This window comes from Nannospalax galili, unplaced genomic scaffold (assembly GCF_000622305.1).
Source record: "Nannospalax galili isolate Female #2095 unplaced genomic scaffold, S.galili_v1.0 scaffold892, whole genome shotgun sequence".
NCBI classification, from domain to species: Eukaryota; Metazoa; Chordata; class Mammalia; order Rodentia; family Spalacidae; genus Nannospalax; species Nannospalax galili.
The window spans coordinates 2,664,350-2,683,723 of NW_008333311.1; the positions used below are offsets into that span (position 1 = coordinate 2,664,350).

The 19,374-nt window shown below is 35.9% G+C and overlaps 1 protein-coding gene across 1 annotated transcript in view; it reads right to left on the minus strand.

The window, feature by feature from the left end:
* The window catches only part of Dnajc10 (DnaJ heat shock protein family (Hsp40) member C10), a gene marked incomplete in the record, with an annotated part of 51,678 nt that overhangs the window by 11,156 nt on the left and 21,148 nt on the right, over nt 1-19,374 (minus strand). The window contains 11 exon segments of the mRNA XM_008827945.3: nt 1,898-2,011; nt 4,730-4,877; nt 5,138-5,191; nt 6,130-6,263; nt 7,406-7,561; nt 8,506-8,607; nt 10,673-10,789; nt 11,070-11,197; nt 14,455-14,569; nt 16,879-16,992; nt 17,688-17,737. Of these exon segments, the coding sequence (XP_008826167.1) occupies nt 1,898-2,011; nt 4,730-4,877; nt 5,138-5,191; nt 6,130-6,263; nt 7,406-7,561; nt 8,506-8,607; nt 10,673-10,789; nt 11,070-11,197; nt 14,455-14,569; nt 16,879-16,992; nt 17,688-17,737 (1,232 nt within the window).

Genomic DNA, 19,374 nt, shown 5'->3' on the forward strand with positions numbered 1-19,374 from the left:
CAAACAAACAAACAAAAAAAAATACCTTGGAATTTAGGAGTCACCAACTAGATCTCTTTCTATAGAGAGATGATAGATAGATGATGATAGATAGATAGATAGATAGATAGATAGATGATGGATAGAGATAGATAGGATAGATAGATAGATAGATTGATATATGTATATGTATGTCTCTGTATGTGTTTGCATTCCCTGAGCTTAGAAAGTGCTCTTATTTGATTAATAGAAAACCTGAAGAAAATGGGATCTTTATGACCAAAACTGACTTAATCCATAAGTAACTATTCTTTTATAAGAGGAGTCTAGGTCGTGTACTATTTTGGAACTATCCATGATATCTATGAGGGAAATAAAGTTATAAAAGATACAAGGGGAAAATAATAACATGTTTATTTCTTTTTAAGACTGTGCAAGAGAATCACAGAATTGAGCTCCACAGTGCTTACTTCTGATTTTCAGACTCAAGACAATAATTTTCTAGCCTATGTGTTCTTGGAGACAGGCTCTGCCACTAGCAGAATGATCTTGGTTGAGGAAATAAACATCTTTGCTTTTGTAAGATGAAAAAAAAAAAAAAAGTATAAAATCATTTCAAATTATTTACTTTGAATGTGTTACCACAAGAGTATATGGTAAATAACTTGTTTAGCTTATCAGTTTTTTTTCCCCCAAAGACAATAAAAGAGCTCATTACTTTGAAACTTATTCAGCTAACACACACAGCATTTTGAATAGAAATACTCAAAGCAGGTATCATTCTAGGTAGCCACATGTATTACGGGGTGTTCTTGTGGCAGCTCTACTCACTATACCCTTTTAGGACACCATTCTTAGGAAATAAGCTGCTCTCCTCATTTTGGGTTCTATTGGCCATTATTGTCAATTTGTTCAGGTCTTTCATAATCCACAGTACTTTTTCACCTTTTAGCTACTAAAATTAGAATTATCATTCCAAGTCTACGTCTGTATAGAAAAATCTTTTTTTTTGGGGGGGGGGTTACTGTTTAAATGATATTGAAAAGCATGTTATTTTATTTTCTTGCATCCTAATAGGAACAGTTATGTTTTATCTCTCAGTAGACTGAACAATCTCATTGGTCCTTCGACTGAATTTTGGATATAGACTGGCAGTAGAATATTGGCCTAATATGTTCAATCTTCAGTACACAAAACAAAAATTTCTAGCAGTTTCACCAAGTTTACACCTTAGTCCTTTCCTTTTTAAAAAATATTTTATGTGTATGAGTGTATTGCTTGCATGTAGGAGGGTGCACCCATGTCGTGCAATGCTGGAGGAAGTCGGAAGAGGGACTCCAATCCCCTGGAACTGGAGTTATGGATTGTTGTTAGCCGCCACGTGGGTGCCAGGAATCAAACCCACGTCCTCTGCAAGAGCAGACAGTGCTCTTAACTGGTGAGCTATCTCTCCAGCCCCTCCTTTCCTTTCTTACAAAATATTAGATATTAGAAATTTTCCAGTTGGCTGAAAAAGGATCAACATTCTTCTGAAATGAGATCACAGTTCTGTCAATAACATTTTATTGTTTTACGTGGGGAGACTATTAAACATGTTACGTATTCTCAGTTACCAATTAACTGGCTGAAAGACAATTTTTGCACAAATGATCACAAGTACTGCCTGTCACTTGCATTTTGTTAGGACCTATTGGTAAAACTTTCTTTTATTGAAAACCTAACACACCAAAGCAAAGCAAAGCAAACCAAACCCACCAACCAAACACAAAAAAAGACGTGTAGTAGTGCCCCAAAGCAATTATAACTGAAGCAAAGCACCCTAACTTTTATAATGTAAGTTTCTAATAAGAAACTAAAAAGGGCTTTTTACCCTACACAATCTTTCTGGGAAAGGCAAGGAGAGAAAGTCTGTGCATACCTTTGTTCTTTCATAAAATTTAACAGTCGGATAGGCTTTTATACCAGCTTTCTGGCATGTCTGGGCATAGGCCTGACAGTCTACTTTCCCAGCTTTCACCTTTCCTTTGATCATCTGAAAAAGGAAAAATATGTCTTGTCATTTTCTCTTTGGCAGAAATTATTTTGGTAACCACAAAGCCAACATAACATGTTTCAAATCTTTATATGTTTGAGAATCTCAGTTATATGTTTTCAAAACTCAGTTTTAATCCTTCCCATTCAAACAAGACTGTTTCTGTTTTTTTCCTGGCTCTTTGGACTTCCCATTCACTACCATCTCTCTAACACTAAATGAACTCTCCTCTTCTTCAAGAACACTTGGAGGCTTTAACCCCAACCTCCCTAACCTGCTCCCAGCCATCCCCTCTTGGCCCATCAAACCAGAGAGACCTATCTTTAATCCTCCTTTCCCTGATTTCATGTGCTGGTGTAGTGTGCTTAGTCTGGTGTAAGGCTGACCATCCGTCTATGTTGTCAAGGTCATATCTTACCCTTGTCAGTATACACTGACACAGATAATCACAAAAGGAGTTTTTCCTGGACTGTAACAACTCTAGTTACCAGTGTAACGCCTATCTGTCTCCACTGCTTGTTTCTTCTAGGCTACAGTCCAGCTGTCTATACTTTCACCATTTCCTCATCATCTTCCTATGTGGCACTTAGCTGACTTTTGTTTTTACCATTACCAATACTGAAACAATGTTAAGTTCACCAGCAACTTCAGCTTGATCAAACTGAATGGATCCTTTCTGGACTTCATAATGCATACTTTATACTGCTCTTCACTCCTTTCTCTTTTCTTTCATGACCTGTGTTGTCTTTGTTTTCCAGAATGAGGACTTTCTAGTTCAAGCTATCTTTGCTTCTAGTCTGATTCCTAAGGTCAGTAAATAAGCACAAGCAGGTAGACTAACAGGTTAGGGCAAGAGCATGACTGTAGGAAGCGCTGTATGCAGACACACGTTGCAAATTCAAGGTCAGAGATATCCAGAAATGTGACTTAAGTCTATCATGTGCAAAATGTTTGTTAGCTTACTTGTATTTTCACTGACTTCTGAGAGGGCCCAGACTGTTTTTGGTACTCTATTGCTCAAGAGTGTATTCTGAACATTGTGATCAGGGAGACAGTGCACAGTGTGGTGGTATGGGGAAAAGGACTAAACTTCTTCCTCTTTGCCTAATCTTTTAATCTGCAGTTTTTGCTATTCCCTTCCCAATACTGGACTAGAAGTGGAATCACAGAAATGTCCACCTCTCGTTTCTCTGCATGCTAGCAACTATCTTCTTTGTGAAGAAAGCATTCTGGCCAACCCTTTCAAGTGCCATAGTCATGTTGTTAATTTCTATAACAAAACAAACTCATAGTCATGTTGTTTGTCTCAAAACTTAAGTTTTCTGTGGAATCATTTGCCTTCTAGCATGACGCTTCCATTTTCCACTTGTGTTCTGGCTTCATTCTAATTTCATTATAGCAATTACTCTGTCTGGTCACATATATTTATTTGCAGTCTATCTTCCAACTTAAAAATCTTCTTAAGTGTGGAAATTTTGTCTTTTTATCTTTGTAGCTCCTGTAATGGCTCTGACTTGGATTTGTTGAGTGAATAATCCTCTTCATGCTTAGAAATTTTATGTTATGGTCAAGACAGTTATAGTATGAAGCTTATAATTCAGCTAAGTTTTCAAGCATGATGGATAAGAGAACAAAAGATTTTGTTAGAATTATCTGATAAAAAGGAAGCATAAGAAAAAACTAGATTAAGTAGAAAGAATGAATGGGCTCTTATTTGACAGACCAGCTAGCATTCTTCTGGCCTGGGATGCCTGATATTGAGGAAACGGTATTTCTCATTCTAGTGAGTGTTGTGTGCCAGTGGCAAGAGCTCCTTATACAAGCAAGGAAGCAAGGAAGTAACCAATCTGGATTAGGTCATTAATAGAACTTTTTAGGACAGAAAGAAACACCAAAAACCCAATTAAATTCAATTTCAGTCATTAAACTCAATTTCATAGTCATTAAGAATACAGAAACAAGTAAGACACAGACCTTTTCCCTTAATCTTATGAAAATATAGATGTGTATAGGAATAATGTACAAAGGGTACTGATGAAGAATATAATGCAAGGGTGGCACGGATCAAATGAGAAAGGCAGACAACACAGACCCAGGGGCATTAGAGTTGGCTTTTGTAGGATGAGGGGGAAAAAAATCAGTTGTCTAAGATAAAGGTAACATTTCACAGAGAAGGAACAACCAGGCATTTCAGAACACATGTTCAGAGCACATGTGGTACTGTGTTGGTGTAGGGTGAGGGACAGAGACAAAACTGAAGAGCATGAACTGTCAATCAGAGACCTGAAATCAATGAGTACACATGGAAAAATGTGGTTAATAAGCTGGAGACACAGAACTGTAGAAGAATCACCAGGGCAGCACTGGGGAAAAAGACTGGCAGCAGAGCCAATCTATGTAGCCAATCTATAGGCTTGAACAAAGACAGATGGCAGATTTGAAAGAAATGCAGCAGACAGAACTAAATAGGAATTAATGGTTAGTTGGAGGTCAAGTGTACTGATGACAGGGAAAGAAAAAAAAGAGACAAGAGGAAGAAATGTTTCTGACTTTTATGGCCAGGTTGGTGATGGAAGCACTGACTACTAAGAGTATAGTCAGAGAAACAGAATAAGTGTTTTTAAATTGAGAGATAATTTAAAAGAAATTGAGATGAAGTTATTAATTATTAACATATGCGTGTGAGTACAATTTATTTAAGTAGACAATAATACTTACCCTAGCCAAGAGTTCAAATTCTGGAGCAAAATTTTGGCAAGGTCCACACCAAGGAGCATAGAAATCAACCACCCAGTGATTTTTCCCTTGTAAAACCTTTTCATTGAATGTCTGAGGTGTTAAATCTATAGATGCTTGAGGCAAAAATCTGCAGCAAGGGATCAAAAACAATTTTTCATTTTATAAAATGAAAGCAAGCAATCTAAAATGTAATACTGCAAGCCTTTTGAAGGTAAAAATGGTTCCAAAGAACAGCAATGTAATGAAGCTTAGCTTCATCTTGGTAAACAATCCTTTAGTAAGTAACTTAAAATGCTAGAACCTTATAGCTAACAGAAAATCATGGACATTAGAAGGTAAGCTGCTCTGAATCTGTTCTATACAACAATAAGTATTTTAATTACTCACCCTAGACCCCAGATTCTCAGGGAATAAGCATCCCTATTCCAGCCATTGTAACTACTGAAAGAAAAACATATAAGTTGTACATCTTTTTTTTTTATTATTGAATATGATCAGCAAACAATCTTATTGTAGCAATTTTTTTTTTTTTAAAAAAAGCTTGGTTGATTTCACTTAGCATCTAGCTTCTGCAACATAAATATGCGTTACCTGGCTTCCCAAATGTGTTTCTCTTGTCTTCGTATCCTTTTATCTTTTTTTGCCCAGGAGGGCCTCATACCTGCTAAGCCTGCTCTCTCTCACTGGGCTACATCCTTAGCTCTAGTCTTAGCCTTGCTCCAGATAAATCAGAGTGCTTATGTGCTTGCTGGACATCAAAGAACATCAAAACTCAAAATGTTCAAGGCTTTAGTTTCAAAACCTTACTGTCAAATTCCCACCCATTTTTAAAAAGCTACTGAAAATGTACTTTTTGTGATTTCTCCACAGTTGTGATTCCGTTATCTTTTGAAATCCATGGCTCATTTTTCATGTCCTTAATCACACTCTTCCTTTTCTACCTTACATTTATGAGTTTTTTTTTTTTTTAAAACCTATCTGATGTATAAACTATGTGGATAGTATGACAGTCCTAGGTTGAAATGCCATTATCAAACATTAGCAGGTTTATGAGTTGGACAGTCTAAATGCTGATTATTAGTTCCTTTCTCAAGAACAGTAGGAGGGTATAATTCCTTCCTCCTAAAGTATAATATAAGCACTAGTGGCAATACCATGAGTGAAGAATGGCCAGTAGCTGAAGCCAAATGCTAGCTCTTTCTCTCCATATCTTCTTGACTATAGAACTTCCCCAACAGTTCTCTCTTCATCTTCCAAGTACTTAGCCATGTACCTTCTTAAAGTATGGTGTTCTCCCCATATATATGTGTTGGACTAACTTAAATGTTAACTGAATAACTGGTTATAATAAATGTTTTCGAATTTGAGAGAGTACTTACTGATACTGATGAGCTTTATTTGACTTTTGGGGATAAAATCTTATCTCAGGGTATCTTTGAACATTTTCTTGGGCACAGAAAGAATGATACTGTTGACAGTCCACACTGCCCACACTGATTAGTCCAGTTAATGTCTATAAAGGAAGTCAATACACCGGTCAACAACTGAAATAGAATTATTCCCACAACTTTTTATGTGTTAAATAGTCATTGTAAAATGGTTATTTTATTATTTATTAGTGTTATGAAATAATAATGAGTAAAGACTTAACATAAAATAGGCCATTTATACTAATGAACAGGAAATCTAACTTCGTAAGAACTTTTCATTTACTACAGATTCAATAATTGGCTCCACTAATTTTTCTCACTTATGGAAAAAAAACGTGTATTTTAAAAACTCAATGTTAATAACTAAAATATAATCCAATATTAAAAGTTACTTTTAATGAAGGTAAGCATTATCTTTGACTCACACTCAAAAAATTATATTCCAAAGAACACAAAATGCATAGTATTAAATGTTAAGATATTAGAACTCATTTTAACTTTTAAGTTTATTTTTATCTTAGAGATACATACGAAATATTCATCTCATTTTCCATTCTGTTATTTAAATTATTTGCTTTCATTCAATATTTTATAGCACTATACCTGTTCATAGGACATTTTATAATACGAATGTTTTGCTATTTTATTTAGTGGACAGGGAATTGCTTTGTAGGCCAGGATGACCTTGAACCCCTGATCCCCCTGTCTCAGCCTCCTGAGTGCTAGTATTATTAACATGCACTACTGTACCTAAGGCTATTTTTAAGTTCTACAATATTGTGAAGAAATGATACCTGTAAGCTCTAAAAAGGGTAGAAAAAATTTAAACAGGAAGGGAAGATGATCTTTGCGTTAACACTGGAAACACCTTGGTCAAAAGTGTACCAGATGCTACACAAAAAAAGGTAAGTTATTCTCTGCAGTTCACATAATAGAAACAGTGGTGGAATCTTAATGCTATGATCAGGTCTGATAGCAGCTATAGGTTCACCCATCTTTGTTTTGAAATAACTCTGTTTACGAAACATTCTTTTTTGTTGTTGTTATTTTTGTTATTCACTATGTAGCCCTGACTGGCCTGGAACTTGCTAGGTAAATCAGGCTGGTCTCGACTCACAGAGATCCACTTGCCTCGACCTCCCAAGTGCTGGGACTGAAAGGCATGTGCCACCATGCCTGCCTTAACCCAACATTCTTAGTAAGTGTAGTATTTAAATAAACTTACCCGGGCCATTCTTTTCCACTCTGGCATTAAGACTTGACAGGGATGACACCATGGAGAGTAGAAGTCAACCATCCAGACTTCATCATGCTTTCTCTGTTTGACTAGTTCATTGAAAGTGGTAGGTGAAAGAGAGACTACTGAAGGGTTTCTAAGATCCTAGAGAAAGCACACACACTCGAATTGTTCATGTATTTCTGGCTAGTTGCTGGTATACAGCATTCAGAAATTTCTGATTTTAGAGAAATCAAAAGGAACTTAAGTATATTTAAAGGACATCTATCATGAATTGCTTTAATAAAAAAAAGTAATAAATTTTTTAAGTTTGGATTTTACTCATCAGTTTTCATAAATAAAGGTATGTTTTCCCCTTATCACTAAAATCACTAAGTTGGGAAAAGTAGAAACTTCAAGGTTATGAGTAGCTAATATATTCAAGTTTCAAGAATTATACAGAGGGCTATATAGGGCACAGTGATGTTTTGCATATCAACAACAATCTATTTACAAATGACTCTTTAATTACTAATGGAAAATGTACTATTATTTTTGACTTATGAATGGAGAAACTATATAACTCTCTTAGAGATTACATATTCCAAAAACTGACTTAACAATGCCTCAGGCTGTATCAAGTAATACTAAGCAAGAGGTTAGCTTCATTAGGAAAACAGCCAAAACGAAACAAAAAATTATTTCTGAGAAGAACAGATGGATATGACAGAGTAGGATGAGTGGACATTAATAGGCTACAATTTTTCATTTCTTAGGGATTCCTGGAAATTATTTCAGTGAAGACTATTAATGAAAACAAAGGAGTTCTGTAGATGTAGAGGCCTCTGTGCTATCGATGCACAAGCTTGGTATAAGCTGCCCAGACTTGTTGGTATAGATACAGCATTTCTGTATTCAGAGAAAACAGGGAAGGGGTGACATGGCTTTATGGAAAAACTTAACATTACATATCCAATAGCTATGTCTATTATGTACAAGACACCATACTAAGCAACAGACTAAATGTCTTAAATAAAAAAAAAAAAAAATCTGTTTCAGAAAACAATCTCCTGGTATGAAAAGTATGAAGTCCCAATATAAACAAATACCTCTATGAACTCCAATATCTGTTCAGCAGAGTGATGTCCTTCATACTCATGAATACTGGACTGGTTGAATACCACTGTTGTTGGATAAGCTTGAATGTTATACTGTTAGGAAGAAGAAATTCATGTATTTTATCTATTTGTTTCAATTTTGGAATAGCTTGATATTGTCCTGATGATTGACAAATTTTAGGTTAGACAAAAAAAAAAAATGCACTTAAGTTTGTGCTGATGACCAGCTGATCCTTATTTATAACTACCATGAGTCATAAAATCTAATGGTATCAAAACATGAGAAGCGAGCAAACATCATCAAGGATCTTTATCTTCCTCTACTCAAACTATGTAGAAGAGGCTATAAAGAGTAGGCTATATCTTTAGCTTCATCCGCTTTTTGAAATAACAGGAAACACTCTAATTATCCTAGAAGTAGATGACCAACAAAGCAAAACAGCAAGAATAAATGAACACGACTGTTTTTTAAAAATATTATTCTAATTTTTTTGTATGTATAAGTGTATTTCCTGCATGGATGTAAGTGCACCCATGTTGTGCAATGCTCTTGAAGGTCAGAAGAAGGTGTCAGATCTCGTGGAACTGGAGTTACAGATGGTTGTTAGCCGACATGTGAGTTCTGTGAATCAATCCTGGGTCCTCTGTAAGAGCAGCCAGTGCTCTTAACCACTCAACCATCTCTCTAGAACCACGAACATGACCATGTTTTATATTGAAGAATAATGAATCATGCTCTAAGAAAATGATCACTATTATTATTATTATTATTATTATTAACTTCTCAGAATTAATATGGGCAACCAGCCTTGGAAATATTTAAAACTTTTTTTTTTTACTGATTAAGTGAACAATTTACTAAGAGAACATTATAATTCTAAACAAATATGCACAAGTTTATCAAGTCCATGAAAGAAACAGATTCATCTCAACACAATAGGATGTGATGGTTTGAATGAGAAATTCCCCCACAGGTTCAATCTTCTAGTGTTCCAGTTGGTGGTGCTGTTCAGGAGGTCATAGTATCTTTAGCTTTGCTGGAGGAAGTCTGTCAGTGGCGCAAACTAGTTAAAAAGTTATCCCGTCTGGATCTATGGATTTGATGGTTGTGTGATCTGCTGTAGCTGAACTATGTGTCCCTAAAGTTAATAAGCATACCTGGGTGTGGCAGTGACCGCCCTTAATCTCAGCACCTGGGAGGCAGAGGCAGGTAGATCTTGTGAGTTCCAGGAGAGCCTGGTCTACACAGTGAGTTCCAGGACAGCCAGCATTGCACAGTGAGACCTTGTCTCAAAATAAAAGTTGATAAACACTCATTGGAAAATTGGAAATTCTAAGCACTTTCTCACCCATATTAAAACCATATTATCACCTTCACATCTCAAAATGAACAATTCCTTTAAACTGGATATCTTGCCTGCTCAGATCAACTATACTTGACAGACAAGGATTAAGGAATCGAAAGAATATAACTTCTAAACTGTAAAGTTATAAAAATACAAAGAACTAAATAAATGGAAAATTATGTAAGTATTTTATGAAAGCAATTAAACATATACCTGAGTTTGGTAAATAAAGCCTATATACATTCAACCATCCATCTCACATTTAATCTAATCATAACTTAATATTTTGTTGGAATTATTTGTTTAAATATTACTCTAAATATAAGATGTGCATTTGAAAAGTTGTTTGAGTATTAGACTGTCAAAGTTTCTCTTTGACAAAAATAGTAATTAGAATAATTCAGTTTTTTAAAGATTTTATTTTTGTTTTATTGAGACAGGGTCTCCCTGTAGGCCTAGCTGGCCTAGAGCTCACTATGTAAACCAGGCTGGACTCGATTGCACAGAAATCTGCCTGCCTCTGCCTCGCAAGTGCTGGGACTAAAGGTGTGCACCATGACCAAACTTAAGATTTCACTTCTGATTATTTAAATTTATGTTTCTCTGTGTGGGAGTGAGTGCATGTGAGGTGCAGTGCCCATCAAATCCAGAAGAGGGATGCAGATCTCCTGGAACTAGAGTTAAAGACGGTTGTGAGCCACCCAGTGTAGATGCTGAGACCCAAACTTGGGTCTTCTCTAACAGGCCCAAGTGCTCATAACTACTGAACCATCTTTCCATCCCTAGAATAAAAGTTTTGTACTTTGGCTTACCATGTTACAGAGTCCTTCATGAATTGTACAATCTAATGTACCAAATTTAAGCTGACCATAGAGAAGCGTTGATGCTTTTCGTAACTCTGGCAACAAAGCTCGGCATGGTGGACACCACTAGGAAAGAAAAAATACTCATAAGCACTAAGACAAACATAGCAAAAAACTTACTTTTGCAACAAGCAGCTTACTAAGTGAAACAAACTATGTAGTGGCATATTTTCTGTGTATTTCCTCCATCTTTGGAGATGTTGCTACATCAGTGCCATTTAGAAGCAGTATGTACTAGTGGCCAAAACAATTTTAGTACTAATGGTTCAAGGTCATCTAGAAAATATCCTTTTGTAATAAGAGAAAACATGGCTATAAGGAAATCTGACAAGTAAAAATAACTTACAGGGGCAAAGAAGTCAACAAGCCATGGTTCTTTGTCACTGGCAGGAAAATTTTGAGGTCCAAGTGTGGTAACGTGAGAATTAACACTTTCTTTGGCAAAGGCAAGTATATCATATAGAATCTTCTTTCCTATAAAATTAAGAATTAAAATATGAACTGTCTTATATACATATTTAAATTTTTCTATACTCGTAAGTATTAAAGAAACAAACATGTGAATGAACTGATTGTGGTGAGGTTTCAGTGCTGTTACAGTGCACACACGCACACACACACACACACATACACAGCCACCAAAAAGGTAAAGCTCCTCCTTTTAAAGTCATAGCAGAAAAGTAGTTTTGGAACTATTTATAAAGAGATAAATGAAACATATTCTCCAGCCTTTTTTCTTACTTTGGCTGCTGATTCTTAAATAGCCTCATAAATTTCTGAACACCCCTGAAAGGTGATCCTGATCATTCAGATTCTGAGTCCCTGTCTTCTGTTCATTTTCACACAAGCTCCTCTTCCCTTGAGTCTTTGTAATTAATATGCTCATTTAAAGCCTTTGTTTTCACCTTAAATTCCTTTCTTGAAGCCCAGGTTTATACTGAGTTGTGAATTGGACATCCTACTTCTCCTCAATTTCTCATCTAGTGTTTTCTTCCTCATCAAATGGTAAAATTACTCAAAGGCCAATTTACCAAGCAGTATTATGAGAATTACCCTTGACTCTTCTCCCTAACTCTCTACATCTTAACAATCACTCAAGTATATGGAGTTGGTCCTCTTGGTATTTAGAAATCTTCCTACTTTTTTTAAAATTGTTCTCTTCACGACCATCATTTTGCTAAGGTAGCCCTATCTTTTAACCTAAGTGACTATATCAGCTTCCTGCCTCTTCTCTTTTCTTCCAATGTTGCTCCAACCCACTCTGGGGAGTCAGTCACTTTTCTAAAATGGAGGTTCAGTTAAGTCTGTTTTGTCCTTAGTTTAAAGTCCAAATTCCTTTACCTAAGAGATTGGTCCTTAATCTGGATTATTTATCCTGGGTGTAGACAACTACTACGTTGTAAGCAGGCTACAGAGACGTCTACATCAGGTGAGAACCTAGGCCTCTGTCCCGATTATCCCATGAGTCAGGCTAAACCTGGATCCAGTGGGTATAGTCCAGCCTTCAGATGACCCTCATCTGCCTTGACTACAGTATCATGAGGGAACTGATTTAGGTGGTTTCCAGGTTCCTAGTCACCAAATACTGTGATAATATTTGTTCTTCTAAGCTGCAATGTCTTGGGAAAATTATTACTTAACAACAGATAATAGTTCATACTCAGACATTAAAATGTTTATCCTAAAAGCTGGCACATCTTTAATCCCAACATTTGTAAAGCAGAGGCAGAGATCTTGGTGAGATTGAGGCCAGGGTGGTCTACATAGTGAGTTCCAGTACAGCTGGGGCTACAGGGAGATCCTGTCTCAAAAAACGAAATGTCTGTCCCAGTCTATAATCTTCTTTAAGGCAGAGATCTAAGTACAGTTCACATTTTTTTTTCTAATTTATGTATTGTCCCGGAGACACAAAGATGCTCAATATCTATTGAAATTTAAAGAAACAATACAGGTATTATGAAGTTATGAATAGCACATAAAAGGAAGCATCTGCAGATTCACAACGTATTTTCTAGGGGAGAAAGAGTTTTAAGTTTTGAAGGGTAATTTGGAGTTTGTTAAGTATTTGGAGGAATAGGAAGGAATAATTACAATTCAGGAGGGAAAATCATATGTGAAGGTATAAAGGAGTGAAAGAAGATGGCATGTTCAAAAGATTCAAAAGTAATTGGCAAAGATTACTTAGACAGACAGAAGTAGGTGATGAGCCTATAAAAACTGGCAGAGGCATGTATAAAAAAACCACCTGATTCATTTAGCAACTCTTTACAAAGTTCCTACTATGTGCATGCATCATTCTAAGTGCTTGAGACAGAACAGTGAGCAAAACATAAAATCACTACTTCATATACTAAGGAATCTGAAGTTCATTCTACAAGTGATCAGGAGAGGTAAAGGGAGGATAGTGGCATGATAATAGTGTGCTGGGGACTAACTGCAAACGAGACAAGAAAACAGGAGGAAAGACTAGAAACCGGCAGTTCTATAGGAGGCTACTGCAATAAACAAAGGCTATGATGGACCTGAAACAGGCAGAACAGAGAAGGTGTGAGGTGTACTTCGGAGGTAAAACAGGTAACTCTAACCTGGGCATTGTGATGCATGTCTGTAATCTCAGCACAACAGAGGCTGATGCAGGAGGAATGCCTATTCAAGGGCAGTTTGGGCTTGACCTATATACAAGGTTTACAGTGAGACGCTATCTCATGGTGAAGCTCTAACACAGTTTAGAGCTCTAAGCTTAGGTTTTAGAGTTAGACATATTTGGATCAAAAGAAAATCTACTTTGGTTGCATGGAGTAGGGGAAAGTTACTTAATCTTTCTCACCTCAGTTTTCTCCTTCATTAGTGGTTGTGAATGAGAATGGTTCACCTGTACAAGGCCCTTATCTGACTTGTCAATAGAACTGAGTCAACAATACTTAACAGGGTTATCCTGTCATACCTTTGTTCACATAGTTCCTTTAGCTTAAAGGGCCCTACTTCTTTTAGCTCTGTATTTTTTTGAGTAGTGAAACATTTTATGTTCAATTCAAATGTCAAACCCTGATCTATGCTATAGACAAATATATTTAGTCTTGTTCTATTTATGTAAAATAGCTATTAAATATTCTTCATGTTTCCTTATAGATCTTTTTCCTGTCCCTATTAGATTGCATTCAAATTTACTGAGGGCAGAGTTAGAGTCTTACAACTCTGTAGACAAATATTTAAAGTAGTGCTTATAAGAAGGTGAAGTTCAACTAACAGGCATTGAATCAGTCTATGTTTGGTGTCTCTCACAACATCTGTCCTCTTTTAGGACAAAAACATGTTTTTTAGGACATCAGATTATCTCCCAAACTCTATGAATACTGCACATGAATGTAAACTGAAAGTCTCCAAAACCTGAAGTGCAGATACATAATTATAAATTCAAGAGAGAAAACAGTTAACTCTGAGGTGGTTGAGTGGCTGCACATGAACATGGAAACCATAGGTGTTCACTTTTGCCAATTAGCAAATTGTCACCACAATGACTCTGATTGCTGAAACCATGATCAAGATTCTAAACAGATTATTTTTAAAAGAGTAAGAAATATAATAATAAATAATATAATTCAATCTGTCTTTCCCTATATTTACTAGTGACAGCAAATTATTTATAACAATCATGTCCACAAATTAAGAATCACAGTTCAAATATTTCTATTTGGAAGACAAAAGGAACTATTATAATTTTCCTGTCTCACCATGATGAATTTCATATTCTTTGGTTCCCTGTCCTTTAAACACTGCTAGGCATGGCTGAAAAACATAGAGATCACTACAGATGCCTGGTGAAGAAGAGCAGTCAAACATTCCAACCTAGAAGACAGAAGGTTGAATTTAATACAAACAGTTCATACATTCAATTTTCAAATAATCATAAAGCTGACACTAATGACACTACTTTAATGACAGTTTCTAAACCAAAGTCAATGGGTCATAAAAATAAGGGACAAAAATGGTTCATTTACATTTAATATTGAAACCTAATTGTTGTATTGGACTGTCCTCAGATAGACTGATGCCATCTTCTTGGGCTCAGCTGGGCCTGCTAGGCAAAGGATCAGCACAGCTAGGCTTGCCAACTGCCAACGCCCTGCATAGGAGGGGCAGGGAGAGTCATTGGACCCTCATCTGAGTATCCAGCCATACTTCCCAACCTCTGATGAGCAATTCAGCTGTAACTGCACACTGAGGGAAGGGCTGCAGTACATATAGGCTGAGGAAGACATGGGAGGGTCTCTCATACAGCTATGGGGAAGCCATCATCCATGCTTGGGTAAAGACCTTCCATTGCAGCCTTAACGGAGGGAGCACCCACATTTCTTTCTTTTCTTTCTTTCTTTCTTTCTTTCTTTCTTTCTTTCTTTCTTTCTTTCTTTCTTTCTCTTTCTTTCTTTCTTTTTTTACATTAAAAAAAATTAATAACCACATGATTAGAAGAAGCATTTCATTACAGCTTTAACATATTCAGTAACAATTTCCAGAGCAAGGATACATCTCTTTCAAAAGTGGGTATAAATTTTTAGGTTCACAGTTGAATTAATACAGTTATACAATATTGAACTCAATATAAACCCTGTAAGACATAAAATTGAATGAGTTTTTACCCTTTAAAGAAGATCTCCATTTCATTTTAAAATATGCTGTTTCCTACATTTTTAATGCTACTACTAACACTCCCTCACTCATTGTTCTCTAAGTAAGTTCAGTAAACCCACTGATATCCTAGATTTTAGTGGAATCATGCCTCAGTTTCTTGTGAGGAAACAACAAAACAGTGTTTCACACCTGCAATCCAGTGATGGGGAAGTAGGAACACAAGGATCACTGGGGCTTGTAGGCCAGTCAGTTTAGCTCAATGGTAAGCTCCAGGTTCAGTAAGAGACATTGTCTCAAAATTATGGTGGAGAGTGAGTAAGATATCCAATGTCCACCTCTGGTCTCCTCACCCACACTCATGTGTGCACTTGCTCACACACAGGAACACACCCACACAAAATGGTAATATTAATAATCATTACTATATAGTAGATACAACTGACAAACATCCTTCACATCAGACAAGAACAGACTGTGTAAGCCACAAAACAAGTCTCAGCAAATTAAAAGAATTAAAATCATATGTACCTTCTCAGACAACGAAATCAAAGCCGAAACTGAGAGAACAATGGAAAACAAGCAAACACATGGACATGGAACAAAACAATCAATTGGGTCACTTAGGAAATTGAAAAGGAAAATCAAAAAGTTCCAAACTTGGGCATGGTAGAACAAGACCATAATTCCAGGAGAGTGAGGCAGAAGGACCACAAATTCCAGGACAGGCTGTGCTACATAATGAAACCCCAATTCCTTGAAACAGAAAAAATAAAAATGTAACACCCAAATCCATGGGTCAAATGGAAACACTAAGAGAGAAACTTACAACAATAAGTGTACATATCAAAAATTAAAAAAAAAAAATCTATCAATAAGGGTGCCGGAGAGATGGCTAAGGAGTTAAGGGCACTGGCTGCTCTTGCAGAGGACCCAGGTTTGGTTCCCAGCACCCCCACAGATGGCTAAGAACTGTCCATAACTCCAGTTCCAGGGCATCTGATGACCTCTTCTGACTTCTGCAGGCACTGCATGACATGAGTGCACTTAAATACATACAGGCAATACATTCATACACATTAAATAGTATTTTTTTTAAAAAAGAAAACCCAAAGATATAAAATCAAAGCACAAACCAAATACAAAATCAGAAGAAAATAAAGATCAGAGCAGAAATAATTGAGATTGAGACAAAAATAACAAAATCCCCAACAAACCATAGTTTTGTTTTAAAAGACAATCTTGAACAGTCCAGGTTAGCCTTAATCTCCTTAAATAGCTCAGGATGACTTTGAACTCCAGACCTTCTGCCTCCACTGAGATTACAAGTGTGTACCACCTTGCCTCATTTCTACACTGCTGAGGATTAAACCAGAGCTTTGTGCATGCTATGCAAGTACTCTCCCAACTGAGCAACACCCAGGCCCTGAAGTTGTTTTTTTGAAAAGAAAAAAAATTGACCAGCCATTAGTTGCACTATCTAAATACACATAAGGAAGTATACTAGCTAAGAAAAATACATTTCTTACTTGAATATGTTCATTTTTAAGTAGAGTTTTCAGTTTTTTCAATTCAGGATCATGTGAATTTTCATTTTTTCCAAAATGAAAAAAAACAAGCCAGCGATGATGTGCCAAACGGTCCTTAAAGTGACAAAGAAAAAGAAATGTCAGTGAGGAGAAATTCTTGTTTTAGCTACCCTACCCATTATTCAAAATATTACCCAAATTCAAAGACATTTGTAACTTTTATTTTGGAGTTTACTAGGAATAATGTTATGTAAATTAAGTGTATGTTAACAGCAAGCCACCGAATTATATAAATCTTTAAGTAGATAATTGTGGCAGGAAAATGTATGGTTTAAATTTATAGCTAAGAATCTGGGGCAGGGCTAGAGAAGACAAGATTTTATTTTTTTTTTAGGTTCAACAGAAGATTTGGTAGTAATACCAAATGATCTATTTACTGAATCTGGAGTTAAGTCATAAACAGAGTATAATAACTGTATCACTAATTTCATATTGGTGAGCATTCACCAATGCTTCCTACATCTCAATGAACAACATGAAGAGTTCTATAATCAAAAACAAAGTTCCAAATCAGATCCAAAGTTGCTTTATGATCAAAAGCCTGTCTTTCTATTATCTCTTTGGAGCCCATTTTCAAGCCTGGGTAGATCTTTTCAATTAGCAAAACCATAATTTTAGTAATTAGAATTTAACTTAAAACTGATTAATATATAATCCTTTGATATTGCTATTTTCAATTCTTTTTAGCATTAAGATATACTGTTAAAACTTGCAAAGTTACCAACACTTATCATTAATAAAAACATTACCTCTAGTGTATTTTCTGAAAGTAGTTCAAAGTCAGGAAGATGATGTATGAGTTCCATATATATTTCTTTAGCATCTAATGAATTAAGAAACAAAATACTGGACTTTTCTTTGTTATTTAAAGTGGCTCCAGGAGGAAAATAAGCGGTAGTGCTTGTTGTAATTATCTTTTAAGAAAATAATTATGCAAGGTAACCAGTTTTTCAAATTATTCCAAATGACTGTTTTAAAAGCACACCATATTTTGCCAATTATTAAAAATATTGCATAGGTGGTTTTTGAAATGTAAAAAAAAATTCTATTATCATTATTATTAGTGTAGGGGGGCAGCAGGAATACCATGGTACAAGTGTGGAGGTCAGAGGACAACTCTGTGGAGTCAATTCTCTCACACTTTTTTAAAAAATATTTATTTTTATTTTATGTGTATGAGTGTATTGCCTGCATATATGTGAGTGCACCCATGTCATGCAATGCCATGGAGGTCAGAAGAGGGCTTTGGATTCCCCTGGAACTGGAGTTAAGGACAGTTCATAGCCACCACGTGGGTGCTGGGAATCGAGCTCATACTTTTATGTGGGTTCTGAGAACCAAAATTCAAGTTGCTAGGCTTGTGACCATTACTCACTGAGTCACCTTGCCACCCCCTTAAACTGTTTTTAAGTGAAGGAAATTAAATTATGAGGTGTTAATTCGTTAACTGGAATTCTCTGTGGTAATCGTTCCTATAACCTGGAAGTGATTTCTGAGTCATGAGAAAAATATGCTTGTTTAATTTCAGTGCTTAACCATGTTTTCTAAAATGCCAATGCTTCGGTCTCTTAGAATTTTTAATATTAAAATATTTGATGATCTATACTCCAACCAATAAGTAATATTATCAGTATGAACTTATAGCTGGAAAACTAGGGGGGATATTATTGCTTATTAAGGATGCTTTCAGAAATCAAATCATATAAATAGGAGTTTTTAAAGTAAACTACACAGACAAATCTCGTCTTCAAGCATGTCTTAAAGCCATGTCTCTTATAAAACACCAACAAAAGTAAGGTGCACACCTTCTATTTTCCGTCTCCTTTATTTCTGTCTATATTCTATCCTCACCCTATTCTTTTTAGAGAACTCTCTGCAGGTCTAATTGTCAATGAAGTATCTGTTACTACAAAGAATGTAGCAAGAAAATGTACATGGGGGTTAACCAAAGAGATTAATGTGTACCTTTAGTTATGAACCATTTATGTTTAATGATTTAAATCTACATTTTATTAGTTTTAGACATGAGAATGAACACGTGGATAAAAACAATTGAGTATAACATAAAAACAGAAAATTCAGCTTTCTTCTACATTTGTTTATTAAAAAACATTACATGAAGGGGCTGGAGGGTGGCTCAGCAGTTAAGAGTACGAGCTGCTCTTGCAGAGGACCTGGATTCAGTTCCCAGCAACAACATGGTGGTTAACAACCATCCAAAACTCCAGTTTCAGGGGGATCTGATCCCCTCTTCTGACCTCCACAGGAAATGTAGGACACGTATACACTTACATATAAGCAGGCAATAAACTCATACACATAAAATAAAAATAAAATATTTCTAAGAAAGAATGTGTCAAAAGAGGTTAGATTAAACTAAATGTCATAGTTAAGTCAGTAGATTGATCTCAGGGATTATTACTAAAAGGATAATGT